Below are 15342 nucleotides of genomic sequence, written 5' to 3' on the forward strand. Positions count from 1 at the left end.
TTAGAGGCAACTCCCATTGAAGTCTATGTGCACAAGTCAGATAGAGGTCGCCTTGAAGTAGTACAGGAACCTTTTCTGAAGTCGGAGCTACTTCAGTAGTGCATATTAAGACGGCTATCATTCATTTACATTGAATTCGCAATGACAAGCGACTTGGGGCAACTTGAGGTTGCACAAGTCGCGTCCTAAGTCAGAGTAGTGTGAACCGGGTCTAATTGCATTGCAAAGAGTGCAATGATGCCCACAGAGAGTGTATGTGTATTACCTGAATAATTTTGTAAATTAAGCTCCAGGGCTTTCTGATTGTGATCTAGAGTTATGATCATACAATTGCATAAAACACATGGGTAGGATGAGTGTGACAGTAATTTGGAGATTCTTGTGCACACTGTGTATGTTATGAGCTATCTTGTGCTTTGACATTTAAATAATATGTTACACCAACATTGAATATTCTAGATATGTGCCTGTTGTACCATGTTCTCATTTTAAAAAGTATCCTGTTCTCTTTGTATTACTTACTATTTTGAAAAACCTGGTGTTCCTGCCATTCCCCCTGCTTTCCTATTTAAAACTGATCATGGCAGGCATTAGAGCACATCCTTCCTAGTGTGGTCAGTTTTCTCTCTGTGCTGGGTTAACAGCCTGACTGTCCTTCTATGATTAGACTTGCGCTGACATGCCCCCCATCCCCCCCCCCCCCCAGCCATTCACTTTGAAGATTAGTGTACAGTTGTTTCTCTGCCCTTAGTTCTCTAAGACCTTATGCAGTTAAGAACAGAGATTATGTGATCACTTTTAAAAAAGAGAAAAAGGTATTTCTGGTTTATATATATATATATATATATATATTAGAGATCGACCGATTATCGGCAACACCGATATATCGGGGGCCGATTTGCACTTTCCCCGATATATCAGAATCGGCCTTTTGATTTGCCGATATTGCCGATATTTAGGGAAAGTGCTTGTACCGGGGTGATGCCTGCAGCTAGAAGCATCACCCCAGTACCGGTGTCCATAGCCGATGGTCGGCTGACATAGTTACATAGTTACATAGTTAGTGAGGTTGAAAAAAGACATCAGTCCATCCAGTTCAACCTATGATGTGTGTGTGTTTGCTTTTAACCGTACATTGTATACCCCTGTATGTTGTGGTCTTTAAGGTGTCCATCTAATAGTTTTTTGAAACTATCAATGCTCCCTGCTGATACGACTGCTTGTGGAAGAGAATTCCACATCCTTACCGCTCTTACAGTGAAGAACCCCTTACGCACTTTAAGGTTAAACCGCCTTTCCTCAAGTTTTAGCGAGTGGCCACGTGTCTTATTGTATCTCCTTTCTCTGAATAGTGTGTTCCTTATGCTAGGGTCGCCAGTACAGTATTTGTACATTGATATCATATCCCCCCTCAATCGTCTCTTCTCCAGAGAGAATAGGTTCAGTGCTTGCAGTCTTTCCTCATAGCTGATGTCCTCCATTCCCCTAATTATTTTTGTTGCCCTTCTCTGGACTTTCTCCAGTTCCAGCACATCCTTCCTGAGGACCGGTGCCCAGAACTGGACAGCATACTCCAGATGTGGCCGGACCAGAGTCTTGTAGAGCGGGAGAATAATCTCTTTATTTCTGGAGTGAATCCCCTTTTTTATAAAACCCAGTATTCTGTTGGCTTTGCTTGCGGCGGCTTGGCATTGCATGCCACTGCCAAGCCTGTTGTCTACCAGTACCCCCAAGTCCTTTTCCATCCTAGACTCACCCAGAGGTTCCCCCCCTAGTGAGTAGCTTGCTTTCTGGTTTCTGGCCCCCAAGTGCATTACTTTACATTTTTCAACATTAAATCTCATCTGCCATGTAGTTGCCCACCCCGTTATTTTGTTCAGGTCCGCTTGCAAGGTTTCCACATCCTGCATAGAAGATATTGGCATGCTTAGTTTAGTATCATCCGCAAATACTGAGATTGTACTAGATATCCCCTCCTCCAGATCATTTATGAATAAATTAAACAGGATTGGTCCCAGGACAGAACCCTGGGGGACCCCACTTTCCACACCCGCCCAATCCGAGTACTCCCCATTAATCACCACCCTCTGGACTCTCCCCTGTAGCCAGTTCTCTATCCAGGTACTCACCTTATGGTCCATACCTACCTTCCTTAGTTTGTACAGTAAGCGTTTGTGGGGAACGGTGTCAAAGGCCTTTGCAAAGTCCAGATACACCACATCCACAGGCTTTCCTTTATCTAGGTGGCAGCTCACTTCATCGTAGAAGGTTAATAGATTGGTTTGGCACGAACGATTTTTCATGAATCCATGCTGATTACTACTTATAATACCGTTTTCATTACTAAAGTCTTGTATGTGGTCCCTTAACATCCCCTCCAAAATCTTGCAGACTACTGATGTTAGGCTGACCGGCCTATAGTTACCCGGGATATATCTTGTAATGAAAACCGATGCGGCTGCCTTCCGCGGCTCACCCCGGGTCTCCCGTCCCACCGGGAGACCCGGGCATCCTACCTCCACCGCCGCCGCCCAAGAGAAGACCCGGGTCTCCGGAAGTGATGTCATGACATCACTTCTGGGTACTCTGCGCCGAATTAAAAAAAACTGGCAGCATTTAAAACAGCCAAACTTGGCATTTTGAATGCTTTTCGGTTCTGAGGAGGGGTTTGGGGTATTTTAGACCCCCAGATCCCTCCACAAGGAGTACCTGTAGAAAAAAAAAAGAATAAAAAAATGACCAAAATATCGGCATTAAAAAACGATATCGGTCAATCACTAATATATATACTGTATATATATTTATAAACGATAAATACCTTAAGTGCCGGTTCACATTTGTGCGATGCGGGAACGCTGCAAATATCCACACTGCCATATGCGATACGCAGGGGGTGTCAATTAAAAGTTAACGACACCCCCAGTTGCGATCGCATATCGCAGTGCAATCTTCAAGTTCGTGCGGATAAAAAAAAGCCTCATGTGCGTGTTTAGTGCGGATGCGGTGCAAATTCAGCTATACAAATTTGCACCGCACATGAGATCGCATGTCATTTAGGAGCAGTGAGCTCCGAATTACATGCGATCTCCGCGATTGCACAAATGTGAACTCGGGCTTATAGTTATTTATATACTGTTTATATGTGTATGTATGTATATATTTACCGTGTTTCCCAGAAAGTAAGCCCTACTATTATCGGGGAGGGCTGCAATATAAGCCCTATCCTGAAAATAAGCCCAAGTTGAAATCCTTGTAAAATCATGCAATCTGTGCTGTAAAAGTATTATATAATGTTCAGTCCTCCTCCTCCCGGCTGTATGTAACATGATAATACCTTACAGAGCAGAATAAATGATTTTACAAGGACTTTACATAGAGTTTATTTTGGAGAATACAGGAATGTTGACTCTTTTGCTGACAGGGAGGGAGAGGGGGAGAGAAGACAGGGGACAAATAAGACATCCCCGAAAATAAGCCCTAATGCATTTCTTGTACCTAAAATGAATATACGACTTGGGCTTATTTTCGGGGCAACACGGTATATGCTGTATATATATAATGTGGGGATTTGCTCTGGTAGGTAGGATTTGCGGGTGCAGTATAGAGGCAAAACAGATGATTCTTCAAAGTAAATCAGGAGTGTTTTATTTACACTTCAGGAACACAAAAGTAACAGTCTTTCTTGGTGTTAACTCACACCCAACAAAAAGGAAAACTGACAGTCTTAAAGGTAGGTTTAAGCACAGCAACAAGTCCATTCACCTGTGTCTCTTTGGTGCTGTTCACACACAGCAATGGGTCAGCTCATCTGCTTGTAAGCTTTCCAGCCTCAATACTTACTTCCACAGCCTTCTGGTGCCTGGAGACAAAACTCAATCACCTGTTAGGCTGTCTGCCTTATAAACCCCAGGCAAGACCTGGCCTGGAGCGTGGGGAGCAGCCACCCACCCATACCTTAACTGCTCCCAATAAGAGCCGGCCCGGATTCGGCTTTGCAGCCATACTAAAATAGAAAAATGTCAAACAGCACTAGCTGCTGCTGACACAGAATTACCGGCTCTTATCTCACCGAGGCCAGGAACCTCGGTGACACGTATCTTCCGTCGACCACGGATCCATGTGCCCTGCCACATACCTCCCCCCTTTGTTCAACCCTCAGGGGGTGAACACATGTCATACAGTGTGCGCGAGACAGGGCATCCGCATTTCCCTGTAGGCGGCCTGCCCTGTGTTCCACTGAGAACTTGAAGTTCTGAAGGGACAGGAACCATCTGGTGACCCGAGCATTTCTCTCCTTGGCCTGGCTCATCCATTGGAGAGGGGAATGGTCGGTCACCAGACGAAATTTCCTCCCCAACAGATAATAGCGAAGAGACTCGAGTGCCCATTTGATAGCCAGGCACTCTCTCTCCACTATACTGTATCGGGTCTCTGCTGGGGTGAGCTTCCAGCTGAGGTACACGACAGGATGCTCCTCCCCATTGACCTCCTGTGATAGTACAGCCCCTAGACCTACTTCCGAGGCATCGGTCTGTACTATAAATCCCTTCTTGAAGTCTGGGGTGACCAAGACTGGGGACCCACATAGTGCCGACTTCAAAGCGGAAAAGGCCTCTTCCGCCTTATCATTCCAGTGAACCATGACGGACTTTCGTCCTTTTAGTAGCCCTGTCAGTGGAGCAGCTAAGGTGGCAAAATGGGGAATGAACCTCATATAATATCCCAGCATTCCCAGGAATGATCTGACCTGCTTAGTGGTGACTGGTCGGGGCCAACTACGTATGGCTTCTATTTTGTTTATTTGGGGTTTGATGACTCCTCGCCCAACCACATACCCCAGGTATTTAGTCTCTTCTAATCCTATTGAACACTTTTTTGGATTAGCGGTCAGCCCGGCCTTCCTAAGGGCATCCACTACCGCCTGCACTTTGGGCAGATGACTTTCCCAATCCCGGCTGTGGATGACGACATCGTCCAGGTAAGCCGAGGCGTACTGACGATGAGGTCGCAACACTATGTCCATTAGTCTTTGGAAGGTGGCAGGGGCGCCATGCAGGCCAAAGGGTAACACCTTATAATGATATAGGCCCTGAGGAGTAACAAAAGCCGTTTTTTCCTTGGCAGACTCCGTTAAGGGTACTTGCCAGTACCCTTTGGTGAGGTCTAGCACTGAAAAATATCGGGCTTGGCCTAATTTCTCGATCAGCTCGTCTACTCGGGGCATAGGGTACGCGTCAAACTTGGAGACCTCGTTTAGCTTACGAAAATCGTTGCAGAACCGCAACGTCCCGTCTGGTTTGGGTACTAAGACTATAGGACTGGCCCATTCACTTTTAGACTCTTCAATAACATCGAGTTTTAACATGAGTTGTACTTCTTCCTCAATAGCATGTCGCCGAGCCTCGGGTACCCGATATGGCTTTACCCGGACCTTGACCCGGGGCTCAGTGACGATATCATGTAGGATTAGAGACGTACGTCCAGGGAGGTCAGAGAACACATCTGTGTTCCGACTAATGAACTCCCTGACTTCCTGGACCTGTTTGGGGGATAGGGTATCTGCAGCTTTTACCTTGGTTACTGCTTCACAGGCTTCAAGAGGAGGGGCTGGACCCTTTTCACCTAGAAACCCTGGCTGGGGGCTGTCGTTCTCGGACAAGTCCCTATCTTTCCACGGCTTTAGTAAATTTACGTGGTACACTTGCTCCGGCTTCCGCCGCCCTGGCTGGTGTACTTTGTAATTTACTTCTCCTATCTTTTCGAGCACCTCATAGGGACCTTGCCACCTAGCTAGGAACTTGCTATCTACTGTTGGTACTAGTACCACTACCCGATCACCCGGGTTAAAGTTCCGGACCCTAGCCTGTCGATTGTAGATCCTACTCTGGGCTCGTTGGGCTGCCTCCATGTGTTCCCGGACCAAGGGCATCACCTTTTCCATCCGTTCCTGCATCTGGGTGACATAGTCAACAACACTTTTGTAGGGGGTGGGTTGTTGTTCCCAGGCCTCTTTGGCTATATCCAACAACCCGCGAGGATGCCTACCATATAACAGTTCGAAGGGCGAGAACCCCGTGGAAGCCTGAGGTACTTCTCGCACTGCAAACATCAGATAGGGTAGAAGCAGGTCCCAATCCTTACCATCCCTGGAAACTACTCTTTTTAACATGTTTTTTAATGTTTGGTTAAACCTCTCGACCAGACCATCCGTCTGGGGATGGTAGACGGATGTACGTAATTGTTTTATGTGGAGCAGCTTACAGAGTTCTCTCATAACCTTGGACATAAACGGTGTCCCTTGGTCAGTCAGGAGCTCTTTAGGCAGTCCCACCCGGGAAAACATTTCCATTAACTCCTTAGCTATAAGTTTGGCGGATGTATGTCGCAGGGGTATCGCCTCCGGGTAGCGAGTGGCATAGTCAAGGATGACTAGAATATGTTGGTGACCCCTGGCAGATTTTGGAACAGGGCCGATTAGATCCATAGCGATTCGTTCAAATGGGACCTCAATTATCGGGAGAGGTATCAGGGGACTACGGAAATGGGGCTGGGGGCTAGTTATCTGACAGACCGGACATGACTTACAATATTCTTCCACTTCTCTGAACACACCGGGCCAATAAAACCTCTGTAGTATGCGGTCCTGTGTTTTCTGCCACCCCAAGTGTCCCCCAAGAACATGTTGGTGGGCAAGCTCCATAACAAGCTTGCGGTACGCTGTGGGCACCACCAACTGTTCAACCAGTTCACCCCGGATTTGATTCACTCGATATAACATTTCCTGTTGAACAATAAAACGTGGAAACATCAATTCAGCCCCAGGTTTTTTTGGTTTACCATTAATGATTACAACATTTTCCCAGGCCCTGCTTAGGGACGTATCCCGGTGTTGTGCGGTCCCAAAATTTTCCCCGGAGACATTGAGGTCTGCCAACTCAGGGCCGGATGGCAAGTCCTCCACGTCTCCCACCATTACATTTAGTGGGGTGGTGTCCCCCTCTATCACAGAAGCTGTGATCACCCCTACCGAGGGCCCTTCGGACTCAGGCTCCCAGGGCTCTGGCCTCACACTGGAACCAGGCCATTCTGCTAGGGTTGTCCCTGTCTCAGGCTTGTCAGACCCTTTAACCGTAGGCCACAGTGCCGGAAAACCTGGAAAGTCCCTTCCGATTATTAGTTCATGTGGCAACTTGGTAGCGACAGCCACCTCATGGGTCCATTTGCCGGCCGCTGTAGACAAAGTTACCAGCGCTGTGGGATAGTCCTTTAAGTCTCCATGAATACCTACGACCCCGACTCTGCGGCCGGTATATTCAGCAGGCCGTATTAACGCCGTTCTCACCAGGGACACCAGACTTCCTGAGTCCAGCAGAGCCACCGCAAAAGTGTCTCCCACTTCCACCTGACACAGATGGTTACTGTCTATCACCTCACCAGTGCCTGTGGCGCATAGCTTTCGTGCATACAACGAGTGGCGGTGTCCATAGTTAGTCTCCATAGGCTCGTCCTGTTGGGGACACTCAGCCCTCACGTGACCTGGTTCCTGACACCGCCAGCAGACTATTGGGGCCGGGCGTACAGGGAGTACGTCTTGAGTGTGTCTCATTGCCACCAAGCGTTGGGTCTGTGGCGGAGATTTCCGGGGTTTGACTGGCCCCCTCCCCCCTGTACATCCCTGCAAGTTCTTGGTGGCCTCATAGCGCTCCACCAGGTCAACCATATCCAGAGCATTGTCAGGAGAAGCCTGGCCGATCCAGTGCTGGAGGGGATAAGGCAAGGCCCTCCAAAACATGTCAGCCAATAAGCGGTCCAGCATATCAGTGGGCTTTAACAGATCAGGCTGCAGCCATTTTTGCAGTCTGTGCAGTAAATCGTAATATTGTGGCCTGGCCGGTTCGGCCGCTTTGTAGCCCCACTGATGCACTCGCTGAGCGCGGACTAAGACATTTACGCCCAGTCTCGCCAGGATCTCACCTTTTACGGTCGGGTAGTCGGCAGCTTGGTCATCTGTCAAATCGAAAAACACCTGCTGGGGTCCGGATGCCAGGAACGGAGCGACCACCTCAGCCCACTGGTCACGGGGTAGCTTCTCCCGGACCGCCACTTTTTCAAATATGGCGAGGTACGTCTCGACGTCACCCGTGGGAGCCATCTTGGGTATCGCTGCACGGACCGCTTTCCGGGCATCATGCACTCCCCGAGACACCCCAGACTTTTCCAACGCCAACACATGTTGCAGCAGCCGTTGATTAGTCTCCTGCTGTGCACGCATAGCCTCCTCATGTCTTTTCTGCTGTTGCAGGTTAGTCTCCCGCTGTAGCTCTATGGCCTGCTGTTGTCCTAAACTGGCCTGGGTAAGCTGCCTTATCAATTCCTCCATCTTTTCCTGTGGCTGCAGCTTAGCAGGCTTAATATACGACATGTACAGTCACATTCAGCAGAACAAAAATATTTTGGCGTTTTACGCCAGCCTCACTGCGCATGCCCGCATCCGAGCACCAAATGTGGGGATTTGCTCTGGTAGGTAGGATTTGCGGGTGCAGTATAGAGGCAAAACAGATGATTCTTCAAAGTAAATCAGGAGTGTTTTATTTACACTTCAGGAACACAAAAGTAACAGTCTTTCTTGGTGTTAACTCACACCCAACAAAAAGGAAAACTGACAGTCTTAAAGGCAGGTTTAAGCACAGCAACAAGTCCATTCACCTGTGTCTCTTTGGTGCTGTTCACACACAGCAATGGGTCAGCTCATCTGCTTGTAAGCTTTCCAGCCTCAATACTTACTTCCACAGCCTTCTGGTGCCTGGAGACAAAACTCAATCACCTGTTAGGCTGTCTGCCTTATAAACCCCAGGCAAGACCTGGCCTGGAGCGTGGGGAGCAGCCACCCACCCATACCTTAACTGCTCCCAATAAGAGCCGGCCCGGATTCGGCTTTGCAGCCATACTAAAATAGAAAAATGTCAAACAGCACTAGCTGCTGCTGACACAGAATTACCGGCTCTTATCTCACCGAGGCCAGGAACCTCGGTGACACGTATCTTCCGTCGACCACGGATCCATGTGCCCTGCCACAATATATATATATATATATAGATAGATAGATAGATAGATAGATAGATAGATAGATAGATAGATAGATAGATAGATAGATAGATAGATAGATAGATAGATAGATAGATAGATAGATAGATAGATAGATAGATAGATAGATAGATAGATACAGTATATACCAAAATGTTTTGCCTTTCATTTCTTTCATAATTTAAGATAAATGGGTTGTTTTACAAGCTAAGGGTTCACGTAAAATTTAGGTCAGTTTGATAAAAGCATTTTTAATTGTACATTTAAAAGAAAATCTGGTCTTTAACATATTCACCTAACATTCCCCATTTATAATCTGGAATGTGAGGCATTTTCCCTAGGATTTATGTCCGAGCAGGTTTCCTTACATATATGCTATTCATAAAAATATGTGTATGCTTCAAGAGATAGGAAGTCACTGTTATCCCCATCATAACTCATAGAGGTTATTCATGTTGACATGAATCTTTCAGTTAAACCAGGAGGCATAAAGACTTCTATATTTACCTAAACAAGTTGTTCTATCATGTTGAGGTCAGGACTCTGTGCAGACCAGTCAAGTTCCTCCACCGGAAACTCACTCATCTATGTCTTTATGGACCTTGTATTGTGCACTGGTCCAAATCATTTGGTGGAGGGGGGATTATGGTTTGGGGTTGTTTTTCAGAGTTTGGGTTTGGCCCCTTAGTTCCAGTGAAGGGAACTCTTAAGACATCAGCATACCAAGACATTTTGAACAATTTAATGCTTCCAACTTTGTGGGAACAGTTTGTGGTTGGCCCTTCCTGTTCCAACATGACTGCTCACCAGTGCACAAATCAAAGTCCATGAAGACATGGATAAGCGAGTTTGGGGTTGAGGAACTTGACTGGCCTGGACAGAGTCCTGACCTCAACCTGAAAGAACACCTTTGGGATGAATAAGATCAGACTGCAAGCCAGGCCTTCTCTGATATATATATATATATATATATATATATATATATATATATATATATATATATATATATATATATATATATATATATATATATATATATATGTATATATATATATATATATATTTGCACAGTATCTCACAAAAGTGAGTACACCCCACACATTTTTGTAAATATTTTATTATATCTTTTCATGTGACAACACTGAAGAAATGACACTTTGCTACAATGTAAAGTAGTAGGTATACGGATTTTTTAACAGTTTAAGTTTGCTGTCCCCTCAAAATAACCTAACACACAGCCATTAATGTCTAAATAGCTGGCAACAAAAAGTGAGTACACCCCTAAGGGAAAATGTCCAAATTGGGCCCAATTAGCCATTTTCCCTCCCCGTTGTCATGTGACTTGTTAGTGTTACAAGGTCTTAGGTGTAAATGTGGAGCAGGTGTGTTAAATTTGGTGTTATCGCTCTCTCACTTACTGGTCACTGGAAGTTCATGGCACAGAACTCTCAGAGGATCTGAAAAAAATAATTGTTGCTCTACATAAGGATGACCTAGGCTATAAGAATATTGCCAAGATTGCCAAGACTCTGAAACTGAGCTACAGCACAGTGGCCAAGATCATACAGAAGGTTAACAGGACAGGTTCCACTCAGAACAGGCCTCGCCATGGCCGACCAAAGAAGTTGCGTGCACATGCTCAGTGTTATATCCAGAGGTTGTCTTTGGGAAATAGACGTATGAGTGCTGCCAGCATTTCTGCAGAAGTTGAAGGGGTGGGGTTCAGCCCATACGTCGCACAGACCATACGCCGCACGCTGCATCAAATTGGTCTGCATGGCTGTCGTCCCAGGAGGAAGCCTCTTCTAAAGATGATGCACAAGAAAGCCCACAAACAGTTTGCTAAAGACAAGCATACTAAGGACACAGATTACTGGAACCATGTCCTGTGGTCTGATGAGACCAAGATAAACTTATTTGGTTCAGATGGTGTCAAGCGTGTGTGGTGGCAACCAGGTGAGGAGTACAAAGACAAGTGTGTCTTGCCTACAGTCATGCATGGTGGTGGGAGTGTCATGGTCTGGGGCTGTATGAGTGCTGCCGGCACTGGGGAGCTAAAGTTCATTGAGGGAACCATGAATACCAACATGTACTGTGACATAGTGAAGCAGAGCATGATCCCCTCTCTTCGGAGACTGGGCCGCAGGGCAGTATTCCAACATGATAACGACCCCAAACACACCTCCAAGACGACCACTGACTTGCTAAAGAAGCTGAGGGTAAAGGTGATGGACTGGCCAAGCATGTCTCCAGACCTAAACCCTATTGAGCATCTGTGGGGCATCCTCAAACGGAAGGTGGAAGAGCGCAAGGTCTCTAACATCCACCAGCTCCGTGGTGTCACCATGGAGAAGTGGAAGAGGACTCCAGTGGCAACCTGTATAGCTCTGGTGAGCTCCATGCCCAAGAGGGTTAAGAAAGTGCTGGAAAATAATGTTGGCCACACAAAATTTTGACACTTTGGGCCCAATTTGGACATGTTAGGGTGTACTTACTTTTGTGAGATACAGTATATATATATATACGGATTGAACTAAACTATTTTAAAATGTGAGCTGGAGTTTAGCTTCCATTTGTTATTGTATTTAAATCTGATAGTACATTTAACACTACCCCCATACTGACAATGTTGCTGTCCAAAGGTGCCCCCTGTACTCCATCATCCAGAGTGGGGGCACACCAGTGCAGGAAAAAAAAAAGGGAGAAAAGCCTAAAAAAGAAAACTAAGCCAGCCACCACATCTAATCATTGGTAAACTGCAGTATATTACAGTTTTGATTTGGAGTTTCATACCGCATTAATAGACTGCAGAGGTATTTCTGCTGGCTTTGCCTGATTAAACTTGAGTCCTCTGATACAGGAGTCAAATGTTACCTTTGCTTGGTGAATCAGGTGGCTTCCATCATTCTGTCATGTGCAAGCAAAGATACTGTTTTTTTATTTTCCCCTGTAATTAGGTATTTTACCCTGTAATTAGGTATTTTACCTGTAACTGGGTATTCTTTGCAAAGTGAACATTTGCATATATTTTTATATTTTTTTACCATATTCACTGAGCAAAGGGAACATTAAATTCCCTTGCAATGTGAACATCCTATTTGCTATTACTTAAGCTGAATACACACCATACAATTTTCTTTAGATTTTTTTCCTTTAGATTTATCAAAACCATATAATATGAGGTCAAACCTAAACACTTTCAATGTGTATGCAATCAGACAGCCCCTTACACTACATAGTTGAAGTTAAATCTAAAGGAAATTGAGCAGCAAAAGTTGTATAGTGTGTATCCAGCTTAAATCACCCCACTAGGTTTGGTATTTCTCTTTTACATATTACACCTCTTTGTTTTTATAGTCATATACCCTGCATTTTTGTGATATTTTTTTTAGAAATACCCTAAAGTCAGTGGTGGGATTCAAAAATTTTTTTCTCTACCCCCCTTCCCCCATTGTTTTACCTCTTTCTGCCCTATCTTTCCCTTTCTCTTTTTCTCTCTCTCCCCTCTCCCTTTCCCTCACCCTCTCTACCTCTACCTACATTTTCTAAACTCCAAAAAAGAATAACATGGCTGTTGTTAGAAAGAAAAATGTAAAAGTTAAGAAAAAGTTAATAAGATTGAGATTGTGATTTAGCACAGTACAATCTGTATGATTTAAAGCAGGAGTCTTCAATTATGGCTCTCCAGTTGTTCAGGAACTGCAATTTCCCTCATGCCTAGTCATGGCTGTGAATGTCAGAGTTTTACAATGCCTCATAGGATGTGTAGTTCTGCAACACTTGGAGGGCCATAGTTTGAGGATCCCTGCTTTAAAGGATATGTTCAGCTTCGGAAACATGTTATATGTTCCACCTTTTTTAGGGTGGAAAATGTAACATGTTACCACCCCTGCAGTGGCTCGGCAATCAGGGCCCACTGTGTGTCCCCACACTAGATGTCACTTTTTGAAAAAAGCGCGGTCGTGCAGTGCTCCACCCACATTTCGACGTTATTCATTAACAGAGTTCTGTGAATGAATGAACTACAAGTACCAACATCCTTTGCGGCTATTGGCTTATAGTTCTCAATAAACTACCACAGCCCTGTTGAGCACTGTGGTAGTTCATTGATTTGTCCTGTCAGTGTGAAACTGCCTGGCTGTATGATGTACAGGTAGACAACTCACACCAACAGTCTGCAGGAAACCTGCACAGCACCAGTGCAATGCTTTCCAAGCATTTTTTTCCAAAAAAAAAAAAATTGCAATTGCTTATTGTTTTACCTGCAAAAGAATGTGCATTTATTATTATTTTTTTATAAAGGTGAACTTATCCTTTATAAGTAGATACTTTTTTGGCACAATGTCTGTTTTAATGGCACTTTTTTTGTAATTACAATCTGTATTTTAGTTGATTAAAAAAAAGTAATCTATTAATAGCATTAGAAGTGCCAATAACAGCGTTGGAAAAAGTATGTTTGCCTATTTTGAATTTAGCTTGCACTAATTGGCGAAATAACTGGGTTTAAAGATATTGTTGCTGAGATTCCTATCTGGCATAATCCTACAGTACCTCATATACTTTACTCCTCTGACTACTCTTTTTGGCAGCAAAGGTATTAATAATATTGAAGACATACAGTATGTAATGGTAATGTCCTGTCTCCCTTTGCTGAGATACAAAGAAAATATGACCTCCCTCATAACACCTATTATAGGTATCTCCAAATACGGCATGCTTTGTACACGCAGTTTGGAGTTAACAACGCTAACTTCTCTAACTACCCATTAATAGGGATAATGAGGTTGCAGGGTCCTAAAGGTCTTATTTCAGAGATATACTCCCATTTGCTATTTGCCCCCATTAATAAAACTCCACTAACGATCTACTCCAAATGGCAACAAGTTATCCCAGATCTATCAGAAGAGAAGTGGGAGGAGGCTTGCTCCTCTCACTTGTATGTCTCTCCGGCTTTTAATGATAGATTAATACAACTCTTTATGTAACATCAATTGTATCTCTCACCAGCGAGGTTATATCCTATGCATTGCATACCCGCTCCAAACTGTACTAGGTGTGATTGTACAAACTTTGCCCATGTTATGTGGCTATGCCCTGTAATTGCTAGGTAGTGATTGATATTCTTTCCTCTATTCTCTCTGTAACGGTACCAAACACCCCAAAATATGTTTTCTGGGAATTCTAGATGAGAAACAGTGGCAAAGATACAATAGTACTATGCTAAGAGAAACATTAGTCTTAGCCCGAAAAGCTATAGTGATTAAATGGATTCAACCTGCCCCCCCCCCCCCCCCCCCCCATCTATTCGTAAATGGATGCAGATGGTGAATCATATACTACCATATGAAAAAATAATGTTTGAACATAGAGGTTGCCCTATGAAGTATAATAACATCTGGGATACATGGTGCTCTTCCTCTCTTACCTTTATCAATGATTAAAAACTGTTTAGCATTGTTTTTTCTCTGTAACCCAGGGAATCTTAATATATCTCTGCATGTTGTAACCAGGAACTCTAGCCATTTTGAATGCTTATTGAAGTACTCAGGTGTTTCGTCGATGTAGAACCCTTTATTGAAATTCTAAGAATAATGTTATCCATGATTTTACTTTATTTGCTTCATGTCAATTCTACATGTAATGTACCTTTTCATGCTCATGTAGAGACATTTATTGACTGCACTGATATCTTATTTCTCTGTTAATAAAAAGAGTTAAAAAAAAAGTAATAACAATTACATTTTCTTTCAGAAACTTTTACCAAAAAATCAAGGACCATGACCTTCTGGACAAAAGGAAAACTGTGACAGCACTAAAAGCGGGAGAAGACAGAGCAATCCTCCTGGGGCTTACAATGATGGTCTGTTCCATTATGATGTATTTTCTCCTAGGAATAACACTACTTCGTTCATACATGCAGAGGTAATTTGGTCTCTGTCACCTCCAATTTGAATATATATGGCCTAATTGCCTTTACTGGGTTATTTCTTTTATCTCAAAGTACATTCTCAATCTGTTTAAAAACATTCATATGCAGGAGAAGATTTTCAGTGGTTTAGTGCCAAACTGATAAGGGCAGAAATTGGGAGCTTTATATTCCAAACACATTTCCATTCTACTGCTTTGTAGCTAGGTACAGAAACATTCAAAAATGACAGCAGATGTCTCTGAAAAATAAAAAGTTCTTTTGGAATCTCAAAAGCTGACTGAGCCTCAGGGGTCTAAAAAAAATGACTGCATTGCTTAGTCAGTTGGCTA

At 44.2% G+C, this 15342-nt stretch overlaps 1 protein-coding gene across 3 annotated transcripts in view; it reads left to right on the top strand.

Annotated features, from left to right (window-relative positions):
- The window catches only part of KCNMB2 (potassium calcium-activated channel subfamily M regulatory beta subunit 2), a 765065-nt gene that overhangs the window by 641450 nt on the left and 108273 nt on the right, over positions 1-15342 (top strand). For all 3 annotated transcript variants that reach the window (XM_082252380.1, XM_082252378.1, XM_082252379.1), the window contains one exon: positions 14836-15006. In XM_082252380.1, coding sequence (XP_082108506.1) covers positions 14836-15006 — 171 coding nt within the window. The remainder of the gene's footprint in view (positions 1-14835; positions 15007-15342) is intronic.

The sequence above is a fragment of the Pelophylax lessonae genome (assembly GCF_965119305.1).
Source record: "Pelophylax lessonae genome assembly, chromosome: 3".
In the NCBI taxonomy this organism is placed as follows: domain Eukaryota; kingdom Metazoa; phylum Chordata; class Amphibia; order Anura; family Ranidae; genus Pelophylax; species Pelophylax lessonae.